Raw genomic sequence first — 25,364 nt, 5'->3', positions numbered from 1 at the left:
TCCTAGTGAGAAGTAGGGGAGAGTGGAGTGAGGGTGACAATAAGGCACAATGTGGCCCAAAACTAGGGGTCTGAGTCCCTGAGGCTGGAGAGTGAAGAGGGCTGAACACGAGGAGCAGTTATGAGCCCCAGTCCATGCAGTGAGGTCCCGGACCTCCCCAGCCCTGGTGGAGGACAGGAGGTTTACTCTCTGGAGCCTACGAATCAGAGGAACTAAAGAGGCTCTCTGCATTTTGGATGCAAGGTCAAGCTGAACGCAGACGTGAAGTACTGTGCTGAAGAGAGGAAGACCCTGTAAAAGTGTATACAGGGGAGCTATGCCCCTTCCTCTGGTTGAAATCTGCAGGGAAGATGCCCGGGTGATACAAGGCTGTGCAGAACAGTTGAGAGGCCTGAGGCAAGTGCACAGTAGAGTCCCATGTACCATATGTCTAAATATTTAACCATTATAAATCAAGTTAAACTGTTAAAATATAGCCTAGCCTCCTGCCTTGACATCTAAGCTTCCACATGACCTAACTGGCCAGGTTTTAACTTCTCAAAGTCTCACAGGAACATGGTGGCCTGGGGAGAACATAGCCATCCTAGACCATTGCCTACCCGGTTCTCCTTCACCTCTGCTCAGGGTCTCTCATGACCACTGTGGCCTCAAGGCCTCTGTGCTTGTGCCAGAAATGTTTGCATTGATGGTGACACCCATGCTTGGGAGAGTAAGTCTGGAGAAGAGGCGCGCCTAGGCCCCGGAAGTAGGCTTCAGGTCTCTCAGGCTGGGAATTCTGGTCCTGGGCTCTGGGTGAGCACATTGCCTCGAACCCATAGACATGTTTCTCTGCAGAGAGGTGTGGCTGGAAGGCAGCCAAAGGGAGCCTTTTTGAGTCTGAGGGCTCATCCCTACCTGATTCTAGCTTCTGCAGTTTAATTAATACTGTTAAATGTACAGATATGATCATTCATTATGGGTAATTTCCTCAGATCTTTGAATTATGGCACACATCCAAAGTGTGAAAAACCGGGACTCCACAGACAGAGCAATGGCACTCAGGGTTGTCCTTTAACTTTGGAAAACAACTTTGTGCTTTAGGTATTACATTACTGAACTGGGATGTGGGTGGTGAGAGGTTTTCTCAGTGATTCAAACTAATATCTAGTGTTTAGTTACAATCCCTAATGCAATTGTGAGGCACATTTAGAACAAATCCATCAAGGAAGCTGACTTACAATGCATGTGATTGGATAAAAGCAGCTCTGACAAAAGGAAGCATCATTAATTTTTGAAGCTTGCATGACCATCACTCACAGTCTCTATGACTGTATCAGTGTAGTCCAAGCCAGGGACACTATTCAATTTCACATTCCCAGGATTCATTCTTTACAGATTAGGAAAATATCGTAGTAAGATGCACCATTAGTGCCTGTATTAAAAGCCATTCTAATCATCTGAGACGATTATGGCTTTGAAGTATCCATATTTATCATCCTTATATGACATTGGAAATTATAAAGGGCTCTGCCTGGGACAAAATACACAATCTAACGAAAGGCAGGTACAGATGACACCATATTCTTTTTCATTCCCTCTGCTCAGTGCCCAGTAGTACACCCTGAAATCCTAGAATATGTTAGCAAATGGTTATGACTTTTGATTTGAAAGGAAACCTCTGCTAAGTAAATCTGACTGGGATAAGGGTGATTTTCATCTAAATTTCTTGCTCATCTCTTAACAAGCATAATCTATGATAATGCTGCACATGGAAAACTATATGGAATAAACCACAATTACAATACTCCATTAACTTGATGGATATTTATTAAGTACCTCTCATGGGCTACTCACTGGGTTAGATGTTGGGAAACAATTGTAAGAAGGGAAATGATGATACAATCATATGAGAGATAGACCTCAATCACCAGATCATAGGAAATGAATGTAAAGTGACAACTAATTCTCAGCCCATAAAATAAGGGGACTGTATGGGGGGTGTTGCAGAAAAAGTCCACATTCTTAGTGTTGTTCTTGTGCTGATATTTCTCTTATAAAAGCATTGCAGCTACTTAAATTAGTTCAGAAGGAAATTCACTTCCTGTGAAATGCTTGGGTTAGAGTGTGAGTAGCGTATCTGTGTTTGAGAATGCTGAGCCCTGACAGAACATCTGTTTGGGTATTTTGTTAAATGAAACTCAAGTCACCCAGGCTTTACTAATAGCTTCTTTGTGCTTCATGACTTTCCACCACATAAACAAAATTACCTAACACCTCAGTCTGTGGCTAAAACTGTCATTTATCAGTTAAAGCATGCTGACAAAGAACAAACTCGAGAGACTGCAATTCCAGCTTCCCGTTCAAACAGTTTTCACATTTCAACCATCACTCTCTACCTGGCTCCCTCCAGATATGGACCTTCAGAAAAGGTTGCTCCCTGGGAATGTTTATTTTACAGGGACAGACGGATGCCTTCAAAGTCTGCCCACTTGCTAGGTAATGGAATTGTTTCTTTATGGCAACTCTTAGAAGGAAAGAACAAAGGTGGGAGAAAAGGAGCAATAATTGCTAACTTCGATTTTGTGACAGTGTGTCTACAGATTCCTCAAGGGGTGTTGTGAAATTCCAAAGCAAATCCTTAAAGTTAAATTTATTTTTTTTAAAGTGTAAAAAGACTACACCCTATGTTGCACTTTTGCAACATAGTTAAAGGAGCTTCAGAGACTGTCTAATCCAATGGTTTTTCAAAAGTTTTTAAACCTTGGAACATATTCTTAAAAGGAAATTTCCCACCTGGATTCCAATCTGTAGAATATATAAAGTAGAGCTGTCTTGATTGAAACAGGGGTGGGGGACCCTGAGCTCCACCTTTCACCAACTCCTAACCTAGAGGTGGCTCCCAAAGCACCTCTCTGGTCTTTCTGGGTCTTCTGGGAACAGCATGGGTCCAGTGCAACTTCCTCCCTTCACCCAATCCTATAGCCAGGAGCCCCGGCACATCCTGATGGGTACCTTCTTCTTGGATAATCCCAGAGTCAAACAGCCATGGGCACTGCAATTCTAAGGAGGTTTGGAATGGCAGCCTTAGGGAAACTATCATTCATGACATCCTGGTATGTTCTTGCTCATCTAATAAGTATCCAATCAAAGTTCTCACAACCACAGAAACAGAAAAGCAGAACTGAGGGACCCCAAAGTTAGTGTGTGTGGGTGTGGGGGTGTGTGGGTGTGGGTGTGCGTGAAGAAGAGAGAATGGGGTGGGAGCCAGTGAGGTGGTGGTAGAAACCTGAGACATTTGATCCCCTAAAAGGGGCCGATGAACTTGGCGCTCTGAGGTTTCAGGGGCCTAGAGTCACAGAGGGATGTGCTCAGGGGCCCTTGAAAGGGAACCCTTTAGTTGAGCACTTGGCGGGTGGGCAGAGAAGGGTAAGGATTAGCAGTTTGTCCTGGGTCAGATCTACCTCCTTTGGAGAGTGTCCCCACCTGTGTAAATACCTACTCTTTACAGAGGGGGCAGCCTGGAGGGCTGATCGGGAAGACAGCAGACATCTGCACAGCATATCACAATCGACTCCCCCCCCCCCCCCATCTCATTAGGTCCTCCCAACGACACTATGAAGAACAGATGAACACAATCCCCAGATTTATAGGTAAGGAAACTGGAAGTTAGCGAGGTTAAGTGGCTGGTGCAAGGTCAGCTACCTATGAGGTGGAGCCCTACCCCACTGATGCTCACAGGGGGTAAGGGAGATATCAGCAACATTTTCTGAGGGAGCAGTATTTTTACTACCCCCTAAAGTTTGTAAGGATTCTGGTGCATGGCAGCTACGTGATTTCTGAGTGGGTGGATTCAACAGCAGCCACAGCTGGAGCAGGGAGGAAAGGATGAGATGCTGCCTGCAAACCTGTAAAGATCTCCCTCATAGGAATCCCAGCAAACGGAGGGGGCACAAGGAGGTAAAGGGGGGAGGGGGTCAAAGAGGGGTGCCAAACAGCACAGCTTCTCCCGGCGAGGTTTTAGGATCCCAGGGGCAGCATGGCTTCGTGGCCAAGAGCACGGATGTGGGAGCCACTCTGTGTCCCAGTTTCCCTAACGGAAATAAGTACCACACTAATGGTATTACCTCATAGCAGTGTCGCAAGAGCTACATAAATCAATGTCAGGGAAGCTCTTAGATAGTGCCCAGTATATAGTAAATGCCACAGGAGGGTTTATTAAATAAATTCTTACCAGGCTGTGAACTCCTCACGCAGGTAAATAGCAGCTCACAGATAAACAACAGATATTATTTGCAATTTAAAGTGAGGTTATAATATCTTAGCTTCCTGCTTTTCCGAAGTTTTGGTTGCTTCAGTCCCTGGCATCATGACATTATGACTTTCCTCTGGTTACCTCCACTTCCTGGCTAATCCCCTGATTCGTTCTCATCTTTCTGAGCCTATTTTTATGTATTTTATGACTTTTTCAATGATTCTTTTAGCACATAAAACAATGTTCAAGTCTATGGCTTGTTTTAAACGTATCTAGGAGTCATATTAAAATTCTGTCAACAGGGGGAGCTCAAAGAAAAGCTTAAAAATAAAATTATCCTGCTCTGACGAACTTGAAAAATAAGAGAAGAAATGAAAGCATTCTGATATGTACTGTACAATTTTGTTATTAATTGGAAAGTAAGAGGGAATAAATTCAAATTAATATAAGTAGACAATGTTAATAAGGCTGGTTGGTTTTTCTATAGTAGAAAGTGATTTACTTAGATTTCCATCTCTAGGGAAATCCAAGATTTTGATTTTACATTCTTAAGATGACAATGTACTGAATGCTGAGCTATTCAGATTATTCCCATTTGATTTATTTTACCTAATAAGATTTCAGAAGCATTGTGCTTAGTCTATTCAGACTTAGTCAATACTATTCAGGGATGTCATGCAGCATGAAATGTCATTTGCAAAACTCCAGTGAGATGGATGAAATGGGCTTTTATTTATAGTGTGATAATGTTTCAGTCAGGAAGTTTGGAAACACTTTATGGATTTCTATAAGGTAGAAATAATAACTCCCACTTCTTTGGTTTACTGGGATATTCTTAAATTCAAAAGCTCTGCTCATATGATACCTGGGTGTTCGAGGCTCTGCCCTAAGCCAAAGGTACCCTGGGTGAAGGCTTAGCTCATCTTTGGTGGGACTGATATTTGCCAAATGATCTTTCAGACAGGACAAAGAGACTGAAGCATTCTTGGAACGAAAAATAGGGAGCATGGAACCTGTTGTGATGGGTCTTTGTGGTTTTGTGGGGTGGGTTAGATTGATTGTAGTTGAATGCTAGATTTATAAAGTGCTTTTTTCTTCCAAATAATTCAAAGAGATTTCTCATAGGAGATGTGAGATATAAAGCCAGGAGATAGGATCCACACACCGTTCATGCCAGAAATCAGCCTCACTGCTTTATAACTGCCTTTTGTAGATGGTCTTACATATGCGGAATCTCTGAGCAGAGAGCATTGGGCAGTACTACCCTGATCTCTTAGAGGGGAAAAATGCAGGGTTTCTCCAACAGATCATTTGCCAAGGGTTGTAATATATTCATAAAGTCTAGAATGATCTGAACCAAAATGTTAATAGTCATTTTCTTAGGAGGGTATATTGTATGTAATTTCCTCCTTTTTAAAACAAAATTTCTTATATTGTCTGCAATTATCAAGCTTTACATTTGTAATCAGAGAAACATGAATTTGACTTTATAGAAAGATATAAAGGACAGTTTAAGAGCTGTATAAAAATAAGATGTTACAGAATTATTTCTTAGAAAAACTCTAGAAGAAAACATGTCCTACCTCATTTCCTTTGCTTCCAGCACAGGACTTCATTTCCTTTGGTTGCTTTGTAAAAGTAAACAACAGTGTTTACATGGAGACACATTATCAGCTAAATATCAAGTTGGTTGCACCTACTGTAGTGATTTTCTTGGCCCACAACTTTGACAGTAACCCAGATGTCTTCTAACGCACAGAACCTGAGAGAGCTGCCCGCATCCAACAGGAAGGGGCTTCCTGCTTCACCACATGGGATGCTGGTTTAGAAACTTTCATTGCGATAAGTGAAAAGGCTGGTATACTATTAAGACTGTGTTTTTCAGCCAACATTTTGGAAGAAGAAATCATGCTGGTATATTTTCAAATTTACTGAACATTCCTTTGTACCTGGAAAGTATCATCTGAGTTAAGCTGTGAAGATCCCCAGTCCCTGTAAAACCCAGTCTAGCACAGAGTACTGGGAAGTAAATGATGGGCTAGGGTGCAACCTGGTATAGTCAGTACTAGATAACAAGGAGACTTACTGACACAGAAATGTTCGTAATATGGATTACTTACTAAAAAAAGACAGAAAAATTATATAGTGTGTACAATCTCACCTGACTTTAAAAAGTATATGTAAAAAGTACATGTGTGTGTGAAAAAAGCATGAAAACCAAAATAAGGATGTAAATAGTGTTACTTCAAGGTGATGGGATTATAGGTTATTTTTAATTTTAAAATCTTGGCTTCTCTGATTTTATACATTGACTTCTGTATTAAAAGTGATTAAAGTTATTATGCAAAAAATAATAGATATAAAAATGCTTTGCAACTAGGAGAACAGTGTAAAAACTAGGGTTTTGGCCTCTTACTGCTTTACTAATTTTTTAGCAAACATTGCCCATTATTAGAAGTTAAACCTAAGCAAAAAAAAAAAAAGTGTTAGTTATAAGGATGTACAATATGTGACTCCTCAGTACATTTTATTTAACAACCTCACATAGTAGGGATTCAGTTAAAAAAAAAAGTACTCTTTAAAACTGAAGGCCAAACAAAAGCAAAACTAAAAATAAAAATCAGCATAAATTTGTGTATGCAGATACCTTTCTGTTAACATAAATTTTGTATCATTTAGAGAGGCTGACTCAGAGGCGTCCCAACATTCAGGTGAGATACTTCCTAAATGTCAACAAACCAGATGAATAACATGTTTCTGGAGAGACAAGCAGTAGGGTCTGTGGGAATCTAAGAACTATATAAAGAATTAGAAAGAAAGCAAAAAGAGAACTCTAGATTAAGAGGAAGTGGTAAAAACAAGAAGCAACAGGATGAGGCTGGGTCAGAAGCTTTCTAGACATACCAAGGCAAACCTTGTGCAATTGTCATACCCAGGAACATCTTATTTTCCCCCAAGCTAATGCTCCTAAAATGAACGTGTCTTTAGCCACACTTGTTGTTACTTGGTATCATTTCTTGGGGGAGATTTAAAAAATGAACCCAGGAATGCCTATCCACTATAAGATAGGTTACTTTTGTCAATATCAGCAATAACTATGGACCAATTACTATATATATTAGGTACTACTTCACCATTGTTAAGAACTCAGACATTCTGAGTTTAGTTTCAGTGTTCCTTCTATCATTTTTAATTCTTCAGTGATGGTATGTTGTTATTTCTCAATATGTCCCTTAATCTCACATAAACAGTAAGAAACACCATATATTGAGTTGCAAGTCTTATTAATAAAGATTCATCTGATGTGGGGGGGAAATAAAGCTTGTATAATTTTACTGTCTAAATTTACTCACCAAATGTCGAAATTCCACCGAGAGACTCCCATTGGAAGATTCTTCAATGGACATGGCTTTGACATGAGTTCCACAAAGGACAAATCTTCTATTACTAGAAAAGAAATCTTACCTATTTACATGGTCTCAGGTAAAATATATTTATAAGAACAGCAAAAAAGTTCTAAAGTAAAGGTCTTACCTTAGAGTTGAAACATTCCTGTAAAACCAAGAAGATTATTTAAAATCAGCTATTTAATAGACCTAGTAAAACTTTTTATAATACTTTAGAGGATAGTATACAAACCTTCATTTCAAGTCTTTATAGTAAAATTTTTAAAAGAAGTATTCATTGGAGTTCTATTAAATGGTTGAACTTCAAAGTCAAATATTTGAAGCCCATTGATATGCAATGTTAGAGAAATGAATTTAAAAGTTTGAAACTATTCTATAAAATAACAGTTCTTTTTAAAAAGTCTTACATTTTTATGTTTCAAAATGAAATTAGATACTTACTTATCAATTGATGCTTTCACCTTTACCTGATAGTTTAGTTCTGGCAATTTTATTAGTAGTCTGGAAAGACATATAAATAAAGAATCAAAGATAAAAACTAAAAGTTCTAAAAGCCTTCTTATATTTAAAGATTCACATATATTTATAGCATATACATACAAATCAAATTACATTATCTCCAGTTATATGTTGGTGTGTTTTAAAAATGTCCAATACCTCTTCAGTTTGCCATGTTACTAATGCTGACATCAGTTACTTAATATATTGAGAAACATTTGGGAAGAGTTTCCATATTGCTTTAGTTGATGTGTATTGGATAATATATTGGCTAGGTCAGAAAAATAGCTATATACTTTGGCTAAGGCCCAAATTTGGGTTAAATGTATGAACATAAGAGAAATCAAAGTCTATTAACATGGCTCCATTTTATTCTCATATTATAAGAACACATTTTGTAAGCTTAGTAAAACTTAATGCTTTGATGATAATTGTTTTATGGCAAAAATATCGAGAAAGACTAGGCCTCTGGTAGAATATGAAAAATTCACATTTAAGTGCATTTGCAATCTTTGAATATACTGTATTTAAGTAAAAGCAAAAATGTTTATAATTTTAAAATACTTAATTTCAAATCAAGTGATTATAGGTCAGAATAACTTTCTTTAATTCCTTCTTCCAGTGTCAGCCCCTTCTTTTTGCTTTCCCCATCTCATCTGAACTGTCCCCTCTGATATACCCTCTCTCTGTAGGTTCAGTCCAATTTCTGAGATAGTCATTCAATCACTCACTCATTCATTGACTTATGCAGTCATATGGAACCTCATTTATTCACTCAGCATGTATTGAGCTCCTCATATACACCCAGCATGTGCCCTAAATACCAGGGCACTGACACAGTGAAGATTGGGGAAGGGAGAAGTGTGGACATGGCTATACTTAAAAGGAAGAAGTCCGATCGAATAGATGGAATATAGAGAATGGTGATAAGCAGCTGATTGGCATTAGAGAAATATAATCATAGACAACAGACAGCCCAAACAAAAGGTGGGTAGAATGTTGCAAAGGTTCCTTAAAAGTCCTGTACCAAGCACAGGATTGATTTCGGGGTTCGGAATATGATGTGTGTGCTTCTTGGTAGTGAAGGTTGGTATGAAATAAAGCAAGATGTTTTCCTTCTCTGCCTTCCTCTCTATCCTACTTCAGGAAGGATCTGATTCGCTGTAAGATGTGACAACTTAAAGGGAGTCCTATGTTACCTTTCCCTTTGAAATAGAAAGATGCAGTGCTATGGTAAAGAGGAGTTTAAGGGAAAATCTTGAATACTAAGTAAAAGATCATCTGTTAAGACAGTGAGGAACAGGGTACAGAGAAGAAAAATGGGGACTCAACAGTCAGGTAGCAGAGAAGGGCAGAACACCCAAACCAGGGACTAATAGTCTTTGTTTCATACAATCAGTTCAAACAACGTGCAAGGTGGTGCGCATTCAGGCACTTCTTCCATTCAGAATTCTTTGTAAGCAATCCCTACTCATCGCCCTTTCTGTCCCAATGAGCATCTTACCATGTCATCAAGGGAAAGTAGGATGTCCACTACTGCTTTAATTTTATTTCCCTTTAGTGTTACTGTCTTCTGGGTTAAATAGAGATGTGGGAATAAAGAATAAACAACTTTTGAAAATCATGAAATTTTAAAAGGGAACCCTGGTGTTTGTTTTGGTTCTTAAGTCTTAGAGTGAAATTTACACAAGGAAATGATCAAGAATTCCAAGTAGGGTTTTTAAAATGCAAACTGAAGACAAATGCCTTCCTTTTAAAAATGGAGTTCTGAGGTAATGAATGTTAACTAAATTTACCATGGTGATCATTTTGCAATTTACATAAGTCAAGCCATTATGCTGTACACCTTAAACTTACGCAGTGTTGCGTGTTAATTATATCTCAATAAAACAGAAAGAATAAAATAAAAATGGACTTCCAATAGTGATATGTGATCAGGGACCCTACCGTGGGACCCTGAATCACCCCTTTATCATGGCTTTATTACCTCTTGTATTTGTCTAGAGTTTCAGCTTTCCAGAGTGAACTAATGATTAGTGATTTAAAACTTTGGGGCCCTGGGGATTGAAGCACGATGAAAATCGTTGAAAGTTTAAACTCAAACTCATTATTTTAAGTGTTATTAGAGAAAACTTTTGGTTGCTCATGCTAATGGAAAGGATCAAATAACAATAACACAAAAGTCAAGTACATAGTAAGTATATACAGGTACTGAAAAATGTGGTGTTGAGTGTTTTCTTAGGAAATCTAATAAACTAGTTGCTGGGTAATCACAGGGGAAAAATGTGCCACTGTACTTCCTGGGCAAGATATCTGAAGCCTTCCCTAATCTGTCCCCAATCTACCTTCTTAATTATCTCTCTCCCTGCTTTGCACGCTCAGGAAACAGACTTCTGCAGTCCTGCTCTCCTTCCTTTCTCTGCCCTTCCCTTGAGGTCCTTCCTCACAGGGACCACAAGGCCTTCTCCAGTCTCTGCAGTCTTCTCTCAAGTCAATCTTTTCAGCAATTAATTTCATGGTGCCCCATGTTGTGATTTCATACGTTCATGTTAATATCCCTCATTTCCTCATCTTCACTGTCATACTCCTTACGAGCAGGGCCCTCATCTTAACATCTTTATGGGTATTTACCACAGCTTAGTGCTGGGCAAGCAGGAGGCACTCAAAAAGAACAGTTGAACCAAAGGCACAGTGAGAGAGATTAGCCTTAATTACACAGGGACTGTGGCTCCATAAACATATGAAATGATAGAACATATTCTGCCTACCTTAGCTTTACGGTGAACTGAATGAGAGTTTTAAGTACCATTGGTCTCTGAGGGTGGGTTGGCATGCATGGCTGTCGTTCAACCACAAATGAGCTAGATTAAAAGAAAATAAAGCATGTCATTTGAAAACACTGAAAATATTGACAGGCTGAAAACCACAGAGGAACAGGATGCTGTCCTCTTACAAGGTCCAAATTTTCTACACTTAGAAGACATTCAAACCCCTAATAAAGCTCAAAGCTTTCCAAAGATTTCTCATAAATAATTACCAGGAGATGAAAAAGTGCCTAAAGATTGTCCCTAAGTAACAACAGTAATTAATTCTTAATTGTAATAATTGAGTCAAGAATAAAAGCCCCCGTCTATTTTTATCATGCTAAACATAAAACAGAAAGTTAATTTTATGCCATTTTTGTAGTAGATATTAGGATTTCTGTGTGTACTAGTATATTTTTTTCTTTAGATGAGATTATAAACATAAACATGTTCTCCCTTCATTTCTTGGGGATGTATTTAAGAAATCCTTGAAGTCTTTTCTAAATGTTGAAAAATGAACTTTAGGAGAGTGCTGTGCTTGGCTCATGGAAAACTGCGTCATGCAGTGGGGGGAGTATTGATGAATAGTACAGAGTAGAAGTGTTTCCGGAACTCTGGAGCTTTATTCAGTTCACCTGAGGCTCACTGTTTAGTTTCCTACCATTCCTTCACCGTAACACCAAAACCCCAGTCAGGGTGTCCCTACACCTCCACAGGACTGAACATGCCATGAGGCACTTAATGGATAACACTTACTTCTTAAAAATGTTGTAGATCAAGAAGGTCACTCTCTCTAGCAGATGAGGTCTTTGCATGGGGATGGGATCACCTTCATATGTCACTTTGGCAGATTGTTCCTCTAATTTCTCCAATTGTCGTTTGAGCTGGAACAGACTTTCTGCCAACAGTGTAAAGCTATTGAAGCAAAGGAAAATCACAGATAGTTTTTCCACTTAATCTATTATTTTAACTAGTAACTGTATTTAGCAAATATTAAAACATTAAAATAATCACTTAATTTCATTAAAGGTTAGTGACAGTTCCTTTCATTTTTTCCCCTTAATCCATTTTTTCTCTAAGATGCATGATACAGTGCTAAATATTTTCACATTTTCTAATTTATACCTTCAGTTACAGACAAGAAATCCATTTTAATTATCCTCTGTTTAACATATATAAGTCTGTTGAACATATATATTAAGAATTTGGCACTCACTAAGGAGCAAAGAAAGAGAAAACTTTAAATTTTAAAAATACATGGTATGAAGAAAGTTATGTGTAAGAATATTGAAGAAGAAAAACAATATAAAGCGGACATATATGTTTTTTTATAAGTCCTTGGTATCAGCCTAGACTTATCAATGGAGATCTCTGGAGAAAGGTATCTGCTTGGTTTTCCTCACTATGTGGTGTTCTCACCTTGGAAATGGAGGTGGGGGCTTGGGCTGGAAGTCTAAGGAAGGGGGGATCGAAGGGGCCTCCATCTACAAGGAGGCCGACTGTCTTAACAGCCCTGACAGCAGCTCTTTCCACTAAAAAGCTTATTACCCACATAACATTATGGAAAGAACTGTCAACCCTCACTGGATCTGGTATGAGCACCATTTTATTGTTCCCTTTGTTGTTTATCTTGTTTTCATAACAACAGAGTACAATTAGGTTAGAGAATCAATGTATGTCCCCAAGGAAAATTAGTATGTTTCAAAAAGAGCCCAATTCCTTACTTTTTTTGAGAAGTATGCCTGGCAGGACAGAGCTTTTAGTGCAAGTGTCCAAGTTAGTATACATTTTCATTGCACTGAATTGTATCCTTTGAAAACAATTTTAGATTTCTGTTGGACATTTTCCTTCTTTTTAATTATATTTTCTAATTTTTCTTTCATTTATATTGTTTTATTTCTGCACTAATGAAGGGGAAAACCCGTCAACATTTTTCCTTTTAATACAGTGGACTGTGTCTATATGCTATTGCATACGTGCACACACAGGCGGCAGACGCCATGCTGTTTTAGGCATCGGAGGTTTTTCATTTAAATTAAAAAAGAAATTGCTTTGTTGAAAACACAAACTAACGTTTAACTCTGACCTCTTAAGATACACCTTTAAAAACTGAGATATCTTTTCAAGTTTTTGAAGCCAGTGCTTCTTATGTCCTTAAAAAAAACATATTTATTGCTGGTTTCAAAAATTCATGAGTCTTTTAAGATTGTTGTATAAGAAAATTAAGCAATACTTATGTATTTTATAGATTTCTATAGATGCTTTCTTTTTCTCCCCAAAGGAATAAAAGCTAAGAGCACATATACAATTACACCTATTTATTTTCAACTGTAGACTTCCCCCTGCTAATCAGCCATCAATAAGCTGAATGAATTGACATTCTGGTCTAAGCCTGCATTCTCTGGCTGAGCAACACTGAAGTTTTGTACTTCCTGTGGTTTTCTCTAGAAACTGAAGTCAATTGTTTTACCAGTTTTGAAGCTGGTCGAGCCCATTATGGAGAGGACCACCGATGCAGGCAACTTGCTGCCGCCTCTTCCAGTCTTGTAGCTCCTCTATTAGCATGCCGTTCATTAATAAGTCCGTTTCATTTACTATTTGTGTCATCTTACTGAGGGCTTCCTAAAAACAGAGATGATTGCTGAAAAGATTTTCATGAGATACAACCTAAGTCACTCATAATTCAACATATAAAACAATTTGTCTGACTTGGGAGATAAAGGCTTGCTTAAAATTTTGACCAAGTATTTTACCAAATACCACCTTCTATTTGCCACAGCACTGCCTTTTCAAACGATTAAGTTATTACAATCAAATAATGTCAGGAAGAGAAAAGTATGGCCACAGTTAACATTCTCTTAATATCTCAAAATATTCTCACACTATCATTGAATTTGTAACTCTTTGACAATATTGAATCTTATAGTCATAAAGCCATATATGTCTGCTTTTTAAAAAGACATTATGAATTGAATTTATATTCTTATAAATATGTTTATGCATTTATTGTAAAATGTACTGATTAATTAGTACTTTATCTGGGTTTTGGAAGGCAGAGTGGAGTGTAACTGTTCAAGGCCTAGCAATTAGATGTGAATTCCTACCCTGGTTTTGCCACAAGCTATTTGAATGTGGATAAACCATTTAACTTTTCTGGAATTTGGTCTTCTGATCTATGCAATTAGGAGAATAGACAAAATTATTTCCAAGGTTCCTTCTCTTCTTAAAATCTTACTCCTAAAGTTGAATAAGATGACACGCATAAAACGTATAGTATGCATTTATTATACACGAAAACATTACGTTTATCTTGGACTAACGTTTAAAATCTGACATATAACTGTTTAAGTTTATAGTTTAGGGTAAAATAAATTTTATATTTATTTATGTGTACACAAATTCCTGCATAAGAAATGGAGCCGAACTGTTAGAAATAAAGTATTGATTTATCAGTGACTGGTTTAATTTCAATAGCATTTATTTTTAAGGAGAGGTAGAAAATTAAAACAGAGATGTTCCCCCTCTTTTAAAATATTTCATTGAGCCAGAAAAAAAGTTCTTCCTCTCCTTGGGAGGAGGTTAGATTGAAAAATTTAGTTGTCAATAAACTAGGCTGAAATCTAGGAAATTGCTTAGCACAGTGTCATCTTTCAGCATAGAAACTGGAACACTTATTTTTCCAGTAATATTTTGGTAGTCTTCAAGTAATATTTTAATTATACATACGTAGTAGAACCCACCTAAGCATATTAAGTACAGCAACTAAAAGAGTCATGTCTGAAATAATGGCAAATAAAAATTGGGTGAAATGTTCACCTTGACATTAATGGTAGCTACAGTAAATGTACCACGTAAGCAAGATAAACAGACTCTAGAGAGTTCCAGAACTGGGACTTTCGTAAGACAATTTTAAAAAAAGAAACATTGCCATTTATTCATTCAGGGTAAATGGAACAAATAAAATCCAAGAGCTGGATACTTTTCAGCTGGACTAGATGCAGGAAAAGGAGAAAAGTGGCTTGAGGCCAAATTAAAGGTCTTCACTAACCTTTCTCTTGAAGTCAAGGCTGTTGAGCATTTCTTGCAGAGTCAAAACTTCCTGACTCATCAGGGCATTGTTCTTGTCACCCTGATCTACGAAGGAAAAGAGATCAGATTTAGAGTCCTCTCTGAGGCAAAGTTCTCTGTCCTGAAAGTCAAGTCAGCTGCAACCTGCCCTCCTAAGATGCAGGAGCCCAAACGGGCCATTAGAGATGAGCTTGGAACTAAGTCTGTTCATTTTGCCAGGAAGGATTACACCCAGGCATGCCACAGAAGAGCTCTCTACTTTACAGACCTTGAGAGAAGACCAGTCTTCACCCCAGGCTCCTTTTTGGGGTGGGGAGAGTGAAGATAAAAAACTTTTTATAATGGATTCCTTATTAGATACCTCTTTTTGTGCCCATGATTAAGTCGTATTTGACTCCTCCCGATCCTCTACCTTATACCCAGGAGTTAAGAGAAACTGCCCGGTGGAGTTAGTGTTTTGTCTACGTGGTCTCATGAACTAATAACAAAGACTAAATCCTTTGCTTTTCCTTTTTCTCTGCAAAATAGGCTAGCCTCAGTAAAACTAGAAGTGGGGAAAGTGTGGCAAAAACATCTCTGACTGAAGAAAAAACCAAAATGGTTTATCCTCTTAAATGGGGGACATGCAAGAAAAATTGTATTATTTATTTTAAACATAAAACTTTATTGGCGCCCGGCCAGGCGTGGCTCAGCAGTTGAGCGTCGACCTGGGATCCAGGCGATCGGGGTTCGATTCCTGGTCAGGGCACATGCCTGGGTTGCGGGCTCGATCAATGACTCTCTCATCATTGATGTTTCTCTCTCTCTCTCTCCCCCTCTCCCTGCCTCTCTCTGAATAAATAAAGATATATTTAAGAAAAACAAAAACAAAAAAACCAAAAAAACTTTATTGGTATATAGCAAGTGATGGTTTCTACCAGCCACTCATGCCTATGAAAAGTGAACACTGGGAATGCTGATCTGACTTGTGTAACTGAAAAAGAGGCACCAGAACAACACTGTGCCAAATTTCTTTATAAAATCGTGCTGATATTCAGGAAGTCATTTCTGGTTGCTTTAATTCACAAATTCACTAACTCCTAGATCCCACCTGTAGTAAAACCTTGCTTATGTACCATTTTATCAACTCAAAACTTCACTAGCTAATTCTTTCCCATCTTCACTAGCAAGGTTTTAACTTGTTTTCCATGTATCTCTTATTTCATTTCACTTATAGCCAACAAAATAAATACTGGACTTAAATGATAAAATTATTATTTTTATTCTTCATAATTCTCATGGAGCACTGAAAGATATTAAATGAACCCTAATTGCAATATAGTAAGTTAAAAATAATTTTATCATTTAATGTTTTTCATTATATTCTAATTCTCAAAATTGATAGTTCACATATGAAATTTGGGATGAGGCTGCTTTCAATGACCTGTAATGCTTGATTAAATTTGTGGTTGTTCTAACTCATTTTAGGATTGTGGGCCCCTTTGATACTCTGATAAGACCCATGTTTGTGTCACTTCTTCTGAAGAAAAAAATTATACATACAAACAATCATAAACATTTTAAATTACATTTCATGGGAGTCAAGACATCCTGAAGATAATGATATTATGATATTGTGATAATGATATTTTGCTTCTATAGGAGAATGTATTTAGTTTTTGGAGCTGCATGCCAAAGTAGAAGTGCTTCCAGAAGAACATGTCACTTCTCACCTATGCCAGGAAAAACAAGTTTCCTATATCTTCTCTTTTAAATCTTAGATGAAAAGGTAAGTGTTTGAGCATAGTCATCCATAGTGCCTTCCACATACATTTTAAGCTAATATTTCCAATAGTTAAAGATGATTCTTTAAATGAGAGATTTATATCCAATTTGTTTTTAAGTTATTTTAAAATAATTTTAGAATTTTAAAAAGTTGCAAAAGTAATAGAGTTCCCATATATTCTTCATCCAGCTTCCTCTAATGTCTTACATAAACATAATACAATGATCAAAGCCAGTAAGTTAACACTGATACAATCCCATTAACTAATCTAGACCTAATTAGAATTTCTCCAATTGTCCCGCTAATTGCAACATACTTTAAATAACCCCTTATTACTTGTAAATCTTAAACCTAACAAACAGTCTCATTCTTTCTTTCCATTTTTTAAAAAACACCTAACTATAAACAACTTCAGTGTTTAACCACAAAGAGATAGTCAAATAAATCTCAGTATTCTTACATTTTGATATTTATATAATTATTGGAATTATGTTTTCAAGATTTTTTATGATATGGGGAAATACTTAACACTTTAAAATGCCACACACAAAACTATGTACAAGATTATCCCAATATTTTGCAAATAGATATTTGAACACATAGGGAAAAGGCTGGAAGGAAATATACTACCATTTGACAGTATTTATCTGTAGACAGTGGAATTTTGTGTGATTTTTATTTTGTATTGCTTTTGTCTATTTTCCAAATTTCCTACAGTGAGTCACATTTCTACTTTATAAATAAAAAAATATATATTTTTAAAAACTCACCCAGGGATGATATTATTAATTTCCTGATCATATCAAACAATTATTATTATCCTTTTTAATTATGATAATGATATTTTGCTTCTATAGGAGAATGTATTTAGTTTTTGGAGCTGCATGCCAAAGTAGAAGTGTTTCCTCATCAGCTTTATAATTTACTTAAAATTGGTTAATAAAAATATATATATTTATATGGAGGAAAAGGAGGAAGCAAAATATTCTTCTCCTGAACCCTCCCTTAAAATAAAAAATAACTTACTTAGGGAAACAGATCAATTTAGCAGTTCTGTCAGTAAAGAAGAAACCCTAGTCATGTTACTCTTATGTCCCTAAGTAGAATTACAGATGAAACAAAAACTTACCCATCATCTGAATTGTTTTATACCTGTAGTCAAATTCATCTTGCAGGTCTTCTAAATATTTGGTGTCTTGTTCTGTTATCTTTTTTACAAAAGAAAACATACTCTTAGTTGTTATATTAAGCATATCAATGAAACATATCAATATTTCAAAACATACTGTTTTGTGCTTGCAGTTTCCAGTAATATCCCAGACTAACTATATAGAACCTACACTTAGAAAGAGCTAATTCCCATGAAAGTTGAATAACACTGGAAGAACCAGACTGAATTTGCTCTTGCATTTTCTCTACCTAATTGGAAATCTTTCAGCGTCTTTCCTCTTGCTTCTCAATTAGTTCCAAATGATGCTACTAATATCCATTTTTACCTGAGAATATGCACATTTTTCCCCTTTTAGTTCCATATAATTCTGTATTAATGTACCAATTATCATTTTATTTAAAGTCACCTTCCTAATCTGCTGCAGTTTATGACAATTCAGTAGAATTTTTTCCCCTCTCTATTTCTTGGAATGAAAAAACAACTATGCTTCCTCAGTATCTCCTGTTTCTGTCTCAGATTCTTACTTTTCTCTTCTCTAAACCTGCTGATGCTTTTCAGCTCAGACATAACAAGTATTAAGTGTCAAAACCTGGGCTTTTCATAATCATCTCCTGCAATTCTTACAACAATCCTATGGTGATAGTTATACTCACTTTTACAGATAAAGAAGTGAAAGTTTATAGATGTGAAGTAACTTACTTGCCTGAGGCCACATGGCTCCCCAGCAACAGTGTGGTGGGGACACCCAGTCTCCAGTAATTGAAGTTAAAATGCTTCCCCAAAAGAAATCTTTTCTAATATGAACATAGTGTGTGAGAGACATTTACTTGACTAACAAATTGTCCTGTGATTTCTGTATGCACTGACTTTGGGCACATAGGAGAAAGGGACATAGTTGTTTGTATGGGGACAATAGCTAGCCTTTCTAGGTATCTATAAGATCACTCACCTGCACACTATTTTTAATGGCAGCCACTTTGTGCTCCACATTCCTCTGTCTTTCTGAAACTGAAGAACTTTGTAAGGATTTCTCCAGAGGTCCCTGGAAAAAGAATGTCTTGAAATGTCAATGATGTTGATAAAACAGGTTTATGATGAATGTATACTTTGGTATACTTTGAACCGAGGTTTGGATCAATATGATATGAAATACTCTATAGCCATTAAAAACCATGCTGTAGAAAAATACTTAATGATATATAAGTAGTGTCAAATTGCTAAAAATAGAGAAAATTATAAAACACCATCTATTTATGATCTCTATTGCTTGTATATGTATATATATTTATAAATATATGGATATATGTATAGACATATATATACTCAAGTACATGTGATTGGAAAAAACACACAACAAAATATTATAAGTGTGTTATCCATGAATACTAAAATTATAGATGATTCTATTGTAAAAAATTTTCTGAACTTGTTATAACAGACCTATATTTTGAAATTCTCTAAAACTAATACATGTAATTTAAAAATTAGTATAGTGAAACTACATTAAGTTAGACTTAAATTTAGTATTGGACTTAAATTCAGGTGAATCTGACAGCATGAGAATTATTTTTATGCTAGAACAAAGGGAGTTTACTAAAGAATATATAAAAATGTTAGCCTGGTTAAACAGAAAGGCTAACCAGCTTCTGCCAGCACCTTTTCTTGGTCACTGTAATAATCTGATGTTGAATGTGTTTCTTTGATATAAAGGTACATAGACATCTAGAGATGAGAGTTAGAGATGTCAGCAACCCCTTCCCATTACAGTTGGGTGAGGAGCTATGATTAGAAACGTTGATGACTTAGCTAAGGACATGGAACCCATGTCCTTGACTGTCAATCAAGTGCTCTTTCAAATACACCGAATTCTTCAGACTGTAAACCTTTATAAAATTCCCTCACTCTCATTTGGCTTCAATTATTTGTCTGCCTCTTTGAAATTTACAAACCAGTGCTTCCTTTGTGTTAGTAGGTGGTACTGGAAGATTATTTACAGTGACTTTGATTAGCATCTATGCAAATAAACTAATGTTTCTAATTTAATTGATATCTGAGATTTGAAGGGAACAACACACATACACACATCTACTAAAATGATGAGAGACAAGAGGAACATAAAAGAAGGATAGCTTAGAATATAAATGTGAGAATATATTAGTAATAACATCTTAATGTTAACCCGAAAGCATTGAGCCTAACTATATTTACTTTATAAACTTACTATGCTTTAGATTTTAAATGAAATAAAAATATCATCCTCTTTTTCATCTAAAAAATAAGAGTAGTAAATTTTTAAAACTTCATACTTCTTCCAAAATAACCATAACCTGACGATAGCTAAACCTGAGAATTTATAACAGTTAAAAGAGTTTACTTAGACCTTCAAAAATAAATATTGTGGTGTGAATTACTAAATTATGGAAGATGTTATTAGGGAACTTTATTGCTAACATACTCTTTTTTTTACATAAGGATTAACTGAAATGTATACATTAAGGATTTCATTGATTCCTCTACTTGTCTTTAATGGAAGTTCTGAATTCATTCAGAATAGTGGGGTAAAATGTAATCTAAAATATGGAAGGGCAAATTACATTCAAGCAATTAACAAGCAAGTATATTTACGGAGTTTCTGTAAGACAAAATCCCTACTTGTGGAGTAGTTTGGATTTGTGGTGTAGGAAATCAGGAGCTACTGAAGGGTTCTGAGCAAGACCAGTCCTTGAGGATAAATGTGCTGAGGGAAGCAGAGTACAAATGCTGGGAATTCAGCAAGGGGGTAGTTACTATATTCTACAACCAATGTTGTAAGACCATGGGCCAGAGTGTGACCAGTAGAAATCGAAAAGAATGTATAGATAAGATTCTAGAAACAAAAGCTAGAAAAATTTGGTAATTATCTCAATAAAGAAAGAGAAGAAGATCTTACTCAAAGATGACCCTAGACCTTGATTACAAGTGACCAGAAGGATGGTGGCACCACTAACACAGGGAGAAGAAGCTGGTTCCCAAGAAGATATTTTTGGATCAGAAAAATTGAACCCAAGGTGATAACAAGATAACAATTTCAGAAAATATTACCTGAATGGGCATGTTGGCTGCAGCCAGTATTCTCCTCTCTTCTCTTAAACAATTTGAAATAACCACAGCTACATGCATTGGATTTCCATGAAATTTTCCCTGAAAAAAGTGAGCAGAAGCAACATAAAAGCTTAAATATATATATATATATATATACATCATGAAGAAACATTACTGCTTGCAAATAAAAAATCATCTCCCAATAAATATGGAAATTATTTGGGATTTGTTCCAACAATCTATTATAAAGCCACAGAAACTTATATTGTGGCTGTAGACTCCTATGAGACATATTGCTCGGTCTTCAAAAATCATTTTACTTTAGACTTAGGATAGGTTTTAGGTGAAAGAGTTACTTATTTGAACCATGGTGGTCCCAGCTATTCACTGGTTAATTATGTGCTTCATCGTTTGCTTAAAGCACTTCTTTCGGTCCCTGTCTGGTGTTGTTCATGTTGACTAGCTCAGGTATGTTGTGTAAGCTAAAATATTCTAATCCTTTCGAGGGGAGCATGTATTATCCACGTTTGCACTAGTGTCCACCACTGAGTGTCTCAAGCTCTCACTTACCTTACCTGCCAGGCCCCCATAGGTAGCTGTGCTTTCTTGGTTTACAAGTCTAATAGGAACAACATCATCATTTTAGTCATAGCATTAAACTTCTTTGTTATTAGACCTTTTCCATGGCAGGATTTCCAGGAAGAACAATACATGTAGACAAATGCATTTATTTAGTTTTCCTCTGCCCTCCTCTCTGAAGGGGGTGCAAATTATCCATGAAATGGCCAAAAGGTCAATAGCAGAAAAAATAAAGTAACAATCTACAAAGTGGAAAATTAAAATTAAACAAAAGTAGGCCAAGTAAACCAAGAGTTCTTTCTAGGAAAGAAATGAGGTTATTGGTTGTAAACATTTGTATGGCCTTGACTGCTGTCATAATTTTATTAGCTGATGCATTTAATTAGCACTTCTATTTGTAAAACTATAGTAAACATCAAGTATCCAAGTTTCTGCTCTTCCATATTCTACGACCTTCAGAAATCTTCCCACCCCTTAAATCAGAAAATTCCTAAAGAAAAAAACCCGAATTGACAGAAACTCATAAGGTAAATAAATTAAAATTATCCTATTTATAAGCAGGAATATCAAATTTCTGATTTCTGCATGCTGACAATTTCAGATTCTTTCTGGTTAAAATTTGTTCCTGTTGTTAATTTTCACATTGATTTTTTCCATCTACCTTCCAAGAATCACCATTTTGTCTTTGTTTTTCTCACTGTTACAGGAGTTCTTTTTTGTTAATCATTCAGATACCATCTTTCAACATTTCTCAGCTCCATTGTGTACACTTTTTCATTTTTCTTGCCTACTTAAAGGTCTTTTACCTTCCGTTTCAACTTCAGTTTCTCCCCATGTCTTGTAAGGTTAAATTACTAATTTTCCTCCTTTTTTAAGAGCAAAAAATCACCACTGTTTTGAACCAAGCTATCTTTTCACTTCCCTTTTGCATTTTCCTAACTTAGTCTCCCACTTAAATGTATGAGACAAAAACATCTTATGGAAAATTGATCACTATAGATTCAAAACCAGATTAGCACTTTTTATCTTTGCAAATATCAAAGATGCACTCATGTTCACCCTTCAGTAGTTACCATACATATACACCTTAAAAAAAAAAAAAAAAAAGAGCAACAACACAACAAAAATAAAAAACAACCACTCCAAGTGTGTGTTGGCTGAAGGAGGGAAGGAAGAGAAAACCAGAGGAAGAAAAACTTCCCCTTTTCTATCTGTCTGTCTTTCCGGAGTACAGGTATTACACATACCTTCTACTCGTGGCTTGTCTTTCCACTATCTCAGTGTCAATGAATAGAAGTTTTTAATTTTAATGAAGTCAAATTCTTCTCTTATGGCTAGTGCTTTTTATGATTTAAGATATCTTTCCCTAGCCTGCAGTCATGGAAGCTTTTTCCTATTTTATCTTTTTAAGTCTGTATGCTTTTTTTTTCAAATGTTTTTATTTATTTGAGAGAGAGAGAGAGGAAGGCAGAGGGAGATAGGGAGAGAAACAGCGAAGTGAGAGAGGAACACAGACCAGCTGCCTCCTGCACGCGCCCTGACCAAGGATTGAACCGTAACCTGGGTGTGTGCTCTGACCAGAATCACACTGGCAGCCCTTCGCTGGGTGCAGGGGATGATGCTTAACCAACTGAGCCACACTGGCCAGGGCTAAGTCCTTACGCTCTTGCCTTTAATGTTAATCCCCATGGAGCTTGTTAATAATGAGAGGTCCTTTCCCTTTTTTCTATATGGATACTCAGTTCTAACAGTATTTATTGAACATTCTGTTCTTTTACCACTGGCTCTGTTGGGCCAGCTCTGTCATAAATCAAGTGTCTATACATGGATGGGTTTGCTGCTGGAACCCATTTCATCTTACGGTTCTGTCTATCTCTGCTCTATCAGGAAACTGTCTTAATTACTAGAACTTTAGAAAAGGTTTGATGTCAAGTATAGGTTTTGTTTCCATTTTCATATAAATGTTAGAAACAGCTTGTCAGGCTATACACACACTCACAAATATGTTGAGAATTTGAACGTCAATAAATCTTTAGATACATTTGGGAGACTTGGTATCTTTATAATTATGTTCTAACTTATTTATTTAGGTTTTCTTTAATGTTTCTCTATGAAGCATTATAATTTTCCACAGAGATCTTATACATTTTTCACAGGTTTATTTCTATGTAGTTGGTAGTTTTGATAATGAAATAAATAGTATCTTTCTCTCCTAATTATTTTTGCTGGTATGTAGAAATATATTTGATTTTTTTAATGTATTGATTTTGAATTTTTCAACTTTGCTAAGCTCATTGATTCTAATAATGCATCTGTAATAGCTCTTATTCTAAAAATTTATCTGTAGATTTTTTTGAATTTATTTGCATATACAAATCATAATATGTATAAGATTGTTAAATACTGATAAAATTTTTCTTCCCTTTTAATCATCTAGTTTCTATCAGGATTTCACTTTCATCCTAAAGACTTATTTAGAAATGTACTGGTCAGTTTCCAAATATAGGGATTTTCTATTCATCTTTTTTCTTAAACTGATTTTTTATAGATTTAAAAATTCTAATCAGAATTGATGTTCTGAATTACTTCAATCACTTAAAATTTGTTGCGACTTGCTTTGTGGCCCAGCATATGGGCCTTTTGTGAATAAATGTTCCATGTGAGCTTGTAAAGAATGGGAATCCTGCAGCTGTTGGCTCAAATGTCTTACTCAGGTTCGTTAACCCAGGTTTGTTAATTCCGTTGTTCAAGTTTCTGCATCCTTGCTGATGTTTTGCCCAATTAATCTTGACAATTATTGAAAGAGGCATGTTAAAATGTATTTTGTGAATTTTCTCTTTGTGGTTCTGTCAGAAACATTCAGACATGTTATATATTACAAATGAGTCAAATCTTTCATTGCTATAAACTGACCTAAATCTCTTATAATGCTTTTTGCCTGGAAGCAAAAATATCAACTATGACATTATTCATTTTATCACTTAGAATTTTATTTTATGCTTATTGAAAAAATCCTTTTGATTTATTTCAACAGGTAGATATTTAAAACCACGTATCAGTACTGTGCGTAGAAAAGGGTAAATATACATGAAAATTCTTCACATATTTAGAATCAACTTTTCTGAACTTAGATTATTAGCATCCATATTTTTAAAATAAAATAATGTCCTCTGAGCCATCAAGAATGCCAATGATGTAGCATTTATTTAAAGCGTGCACAACCATTATCTCCATTCTGTAAGTTTTGATGCTGACTTTCTTGACCTTACCAAAAGTTCTCAATAGAAAGTTTTTAGACAATAACCAGGACCCCCATTCCTTCTACAAATGGTCCTTCATGGTTTGTTGTCTGAAGCACTGAGCGGTTGTAGTGACCTAATCATGCCGTCATGATTAACAATCACATCACTACACTTTCAGGTGAAATTATTATTTAATTGTTCAGATACATGTCTGTAAGATCGAGAACTAGAATATATAGTAGTACTAAGATTTCTATTCCAGAACACTCTAACCAGTCCTCTGTCAGCTTAACCATCACCCATTCTATTTTGGTTCACTTCCAATAACGAAGATGTTCTTGTTCTCAGACATTGTTTTACAGTTTAAATTAAATAGGGTGGAACTTCAGCAATTGGCAGTTAGGCATAAGATTACCCAAATACATACTCTTGATCCATTTAAAAACCCTTTTGTATTGACAGTGTAATTTTAGTCTGCTCAGAGAAAAGCAATCTTCTTTCCCCAGCATTACCTATTT

At 36.1% G+C, this 25,364-nt stretch overlaps 1 protein-coding gene across 1 annotated transcript in view; it reads right to left on the bottom strand.

Moving 5' to 3' along the window:
* STAT4 (signal transducer and activator of transcription 4) overlaps nt 1–25,364 on the bottom strand; it is a 78,757-nt gene that overhangs the window by 10,055 nt on the left and 43,338 nt on the right. Inside the window, exons 3-13 of the mRNA XM_016217818.2 lie at nt 21,026–21,124; nt 18,894–18,986; nt 17,903–17,981; nt 14,989–15,074; nt 13,411–13,562; nt 11,697–11,855; nt 10,905–10,997; nt 8,080–8,139; nt 7,766–7,783; nt 7,585–7,678; nt 5,815–5,859 (exon numbers count right to left, since the gene is read on the bottom strand). Of these exons, the coding sequence (XP_016073304.2) occupies nt 5,815–5,859; nt 7,585–7,678; nt 7,766–7,783; nt 8,080–8,139; nt 10,905–10,997; nt 11,697–11,855; nt 13,411–13,562; nt 14,989–15,074; nt 17,903–17,981; nt 18,894–18,986; nt 21,026–21,124 (978 nt within the window). The remainder of the gene's footprint in view (nt 1–5,814; nt 5,860–7,584; nt 7,679–7,765; nt 7,784–8,079; nt 8,140–10,904; nt 10,998–11,696; nt 11,856–13,410; nt 13,563–14,988; nt 15,075–17,902; nt 17,982–18,893; nt 18,987–21,025; nt 21,125–25,364) is intronic.

The sequence above is a fragment of the Miniopterus natalensis genome, chromosome 8 (genome assembly GCF_054644295.1).
Source record: "Miniopterus natalensis isolate mMinNat1 chromosome 8, mMinNat1.hap1, whole genome shotgun sequence".
Classification (NCBI taxonomy): domain Eukaryota; kingdom Metazoa; phylum Chordata; class Mammalia; order Chiroptera; family Miniopteridae; genus Miniopterus; species Miniopterus natalensis.
This window is presented reverse-complemented; position numbering and strand designations above follow the sequence as displayed.